Source organism: Lindgomyces ingoldianus (genome assembly GCF_010093535.1).
Source record: "Lindgomyces ingoldianus strain ATCC 200398 unplaced genomic scaffold BDR25scaffold_8, whole genome shotgun sequence".
Lineage (NCBI taxonomy): Eukaryota > Fungi > Ascomycota > Dothideomycetes > Pleosporales > Lindgomycetaceae > Lindgomyces > Lindgomyces ingoldianus.
The window spans coordinates 1,737,061-1,741,306 of record NW_022985169.1 but is presented as its reverse complement, the minus strand read 5'-3'; the positions used below and the strand labels follow the sequence as shown (position 1 = coordinate 1,741,306).

Genomic DNA, 4,246 nt, shown 5'->3' with positions numbered 1-4,246 from the left:
GCGCGCGCGATGCCTGCGCGCGCAGGAAAATCAAAATCCACCGCGCAGTTAGGGTTGCGGCAAAACACCACCACATCTGTACATTTTTGCAAAAAAAACCCTGGCGGGGGCAAGTTTAGGTTAAAGCCTAAAAGTTTGCCTACTATTATAATAGGATCTAGGCACAGGATGGGGGACGGATTCCAGGGGTTCTGTTTGACGGATTCCAGTCGTTCGCTGCTCGCTTAGACGACGCGCTAAACGGAATAAGGAAGTTAGGGTTACGGAAAGCCAGTGATCCGTGGCCATATATCGGATAGTTACTATAAATTACTATAATCTACTATTATATAATATGTTTTATAGTTTTTTATAACATGGTCCACAAGCGAATGTTCAACACAAGCGAGTGTTCCGCCCCACCACCAAATTTAACTTCAAAGACTATTAATTCAACAACGCAAAAATATACTATATAAAATAAACTACTATAGGATTATTTAATATCCTTGCATGTACAAGAGTTATGCCCAGGCTTGTTGCAGCGCTTGCAGCGCCGTGCGCGCGCTGCGCTGCTTTTAGCAGTTAACTCCTCCTAAGGCATTTTGCTACCTCCTGCTATACTAGCAAGCTTCTGAGTACTCAACTCAGAGCCCTAATAACCTGTTAGAGTTCCTCCTTTCTAAATTCGCTTTTTTTTACGCTGCTTGCGCTTTGTGGCTGCCTCACAGGCCCTCTCTAGGGCAGCTGCTCGATCGCGCTGTAGAACAGCAACATAAGCCATCTTAGTAGCGCCCTTGCTTAGCTGCTTTGCTAGATTAAGCATAGCAGAAGGAGACAAATTCTAATGCCTTTGAATCTAATTGTATAGTAGAGTTGACTGAGCCTTAACCTTATGAGGATCGCCAGGTGTTTGAGCCTCCCAGGCAGTATTTGGTGGTGGAGTAGCTGGCTGATCAGGTAGCCGTATATCGAGCTTTGAGAGCACCAGCTCTGGGTCAAATAGGACTAGTCCTGTAGCTCTAAAGCCTGCGCGGATATTATCTGTTGTAATTAAGCGACTAAATGCTGCCTTAAAGGCTAGTAGAAAGGTCAGCTTGTCGATATGGTTGATCTAGTGGCAGATTAACCAGCTGATCTCAGTACCGTACGCGCGCTTTAACAGCGAAAAGCAGCCAACGTCAAGCGGCTGTAGAATATGTGACGCGTGTGCTGGCATACAGAGCGCTATAATACGCCTCTGCTTGCAGAGCTCTAGGAATTTGACAGAGTGATGGCTCTTATGGCCATTAAGAATAAGCAGCCGCCATAAGCCTACTAAGCGATCTTTTGTGTGCAGATTAAAGTGCTCTAGCCATGCAATTCCATGTTTGTTAGTTGTCCAGCTGTTGTTGCTAACACCAATAGCCCAGTCCTTTAGTATATCCTCATCCTCATACCAGGCAGATAGGTGATGCTTGCCTTTGAAGATTGCGTACGGAGGTATTGCCCACCCATCTGCGTTGATGCCTGCAATAACCGTCACCCATTCACGGTCGCCTGGCTGTATAGCCTTTGGCCGATTACGTCTATCCGTGCCTGTGACGACTATTTGGCTCAATATAACCCCTATCTGAAAGCCTGTCTTGTCAAAATTATACGTGTCCTGATCTACAATGCCGTACTTTAATTGTGTAGCCTCTACAAGCTCAAACCACTTGCTTATAATTGCTAGATCTTCGCATTTCGCTTGTCGGTAATCGTACGGTCGGCTGAGGTGGGTTTTGACTGCTGGCGTACGCGCGACAAAGTTGGATGGCCAGTTGATACCTGCTGGTGGAGCGCCGCGCTCAGTAAGAAGCTTGTTGGCCATCTCTCGTACAGCACCTAGAGTAGGCGCAAATCCTCAGGAATCTAGATCAAGTATATGCTTAATAATCACCTCCTCTTCTAGCTTTGTGAGCTTCTTGTTGTTAGCCGTACAGTCGCGTCGCATAGTCATCCCTGCGCGTCGTCGGCGGAGAGCCATTCGATTGACATTGTAGAGTGCTGCAGCGCGCCTCTCAGTTAAAGACGCGTCTCTATTAAGAGCTTGAATAGCTAGGTTAATTCTAGCCTCTTTTGAATATGATTGATCGTATGGTTGTTGATGCATCGCGGTTGGTAGTAGGTTGGCTGCGTTTTGGTGGTGGGGCGGAACACTCGCTTGTGTTGAACATTCGCTTGTGGACCATGTTATTCTATGTTTTTTATACTATATGTTTTTTTAAACTAAACTTTTTTAAAATTATATCTTATTTCTACTATGTTTTTATACTATGTTTTTCTCTACACTACATTCTTTTATATACTATATCTTTTTCTATATAAGTAACTTTTATTATTATAATACTAACTATTTTATCTTATACTTAAAATCTTATATATATTCTTTTATTTATTAATCTAATATTTTTTAGTTTAGTTTTATCTATTATCTTTATATATCTTTTAATATACTATGTTTTTTTATACTATGTTCTTTTTTATTTTATACTATAGATGTTTTTTTATTTTTTTTTTCTACTATAATTTTCTTCTTATATATATGTTTTCTTTTATAGCTTTTTTAATATATACTTTTTTATTTTATAACTTTTTATATTTTATACTTTAACTTAGTTTATTACTTTTATTTACTTTAAATTTTATAATTATTTTATTAGTTTTTTATATTTTAATAGCTTTTTTTTATATTTTATAATATTTTACTATATTTTACTATAATGTACTATAGTTTACTATAATATACTTTTGCTTACTATAATATACTATAATTAACTATAATATACTATACTTTACTATAATATACTATAATCTAATACTATCTTCTTAATTTACACTAGCTAAGTAAAAGTTACTATAGTTTACTAGTCTTATATCTCTTTCTTAAGAATAGAACATTTACTTTAACTTTAGAGACAACTTTATATATAAACAACTTTATAATAGCACTTAATTACTAATCTGCTTTACTACTTAAACTAAAGGTTACTAGGCTCTAGTATTACACATAGAAAATCTATTTATTAGATCTATTTTGCTAATAGTTATAGCTACTAAAGACCTTACACAGTAACTTATTATATAAGATAATACTTTAAATAATAAGAATTATATTAATTTTATAAAAAAGCTTCTAAAGCTTAAGAAGTGTAATAAAACACTTAGTAATTAGCTATGTAAAAAGCGCTAGTAAGGCTCTTTTTACTATATACCTTTTTTTAAAATAACTTTAGAAACTATTTTAAAAGTTAACTTTAAAAAAAACTAACATTAACTTAGTTTTCTAACATAACTTTAGTAACACACTAGATAATAGCTTTAATAATAAGCTACTATTAGTTATTAAAGTCTGTCTATAAATAGGTAATATAGCTATAGACTTTAAAACTAATAATAATAATTTTAAGTAAGCTATAACTACTTAGCACACAGCTTTAATTAATTATAAGCTTTAAAAAAGAAGAATTTACATATACTAGATCTCTACTACAAACATGCTGCTTAATAGCCTTACTAAGTTTCTACTTTAATAAAAGTATTAAGTGTTTATTAAATAACTAGGCTTTATTTACTTAAGTAATACTTTAAAGGCTTACTTTACTAATATTAGCTTTAAAGCCTAAGCTTACTAACTTCTTTTTACTATTTTACACTTTTAAGTGCACTACTGTACACCTACAGTCTATTATTTCTCTTTATATAGCTTTACTTTAGTATTTACTTTGTTAAAGCTAGGGGGGGGTGTTGCGCGTGTCTTACGCGATATTATACCTATGTACTACACTATTTACTTATTAGGCATAGCTTTTATTTTATATAGTATATAGTTAGCTTAGAGCTCTATTAAGCTTTTTAGACTTTATAATACACTTATTTAATTTACTTTATTTAGATCTTACTACTTTATTAACTTACTTTTTATATAACTTTTTTTTAGCTTATATAAAAAAAGCTGCTAGTTCTAGCTTTAGTATATAATAGCATTTTAGTTTAACAGCCTAACAGAGCCTAAAAGAGTGTTAAGACTATATTATACTACCTTTAAGTTACTTAACTTTACTATGCTTTATTATTCTAAACTAGCTACTAGTTCTAGCTTTAGTGTGTGTAATAGCATTTTAGTTTAACAGCTTAATAAAGCCTAAAAGAGCATTAAGACTATATATAACACTTTTAGCTTACTTAACTTTACTATGCTTTATTATTCTAAACTAGCTACTAGTTCTAGCTTTAGTGTGTGTAA

The 4,246-nt window shown here is 34.3% G+C and overlaps 1 protein-coding gene across 1 annotated transcript; it reads left to right on the top strand.

The window, feature by feature from the left end:
* Window positions 1-9: 9 nt before the first annotated feature.
* On the top strand, window positions 10-430 carry BDR25DRAFT_352495 (uncharacterized protein; the record flags this gene model as incomplete). Its single annotated transcript, XM_033695018.1, has 3 exons — window positions 10-133; window positions 187-273; window positions 369-430. The coding sequence occupies 3 exons, from the start codon at window positions 10-12 to the stop codon at window positions 428-430; spliced, it is 273 nt and encodes a 90-aa protein (XP_033550857.1).
* Window positions 431-4,246: the final 3,816 nt, after the last annotated feature.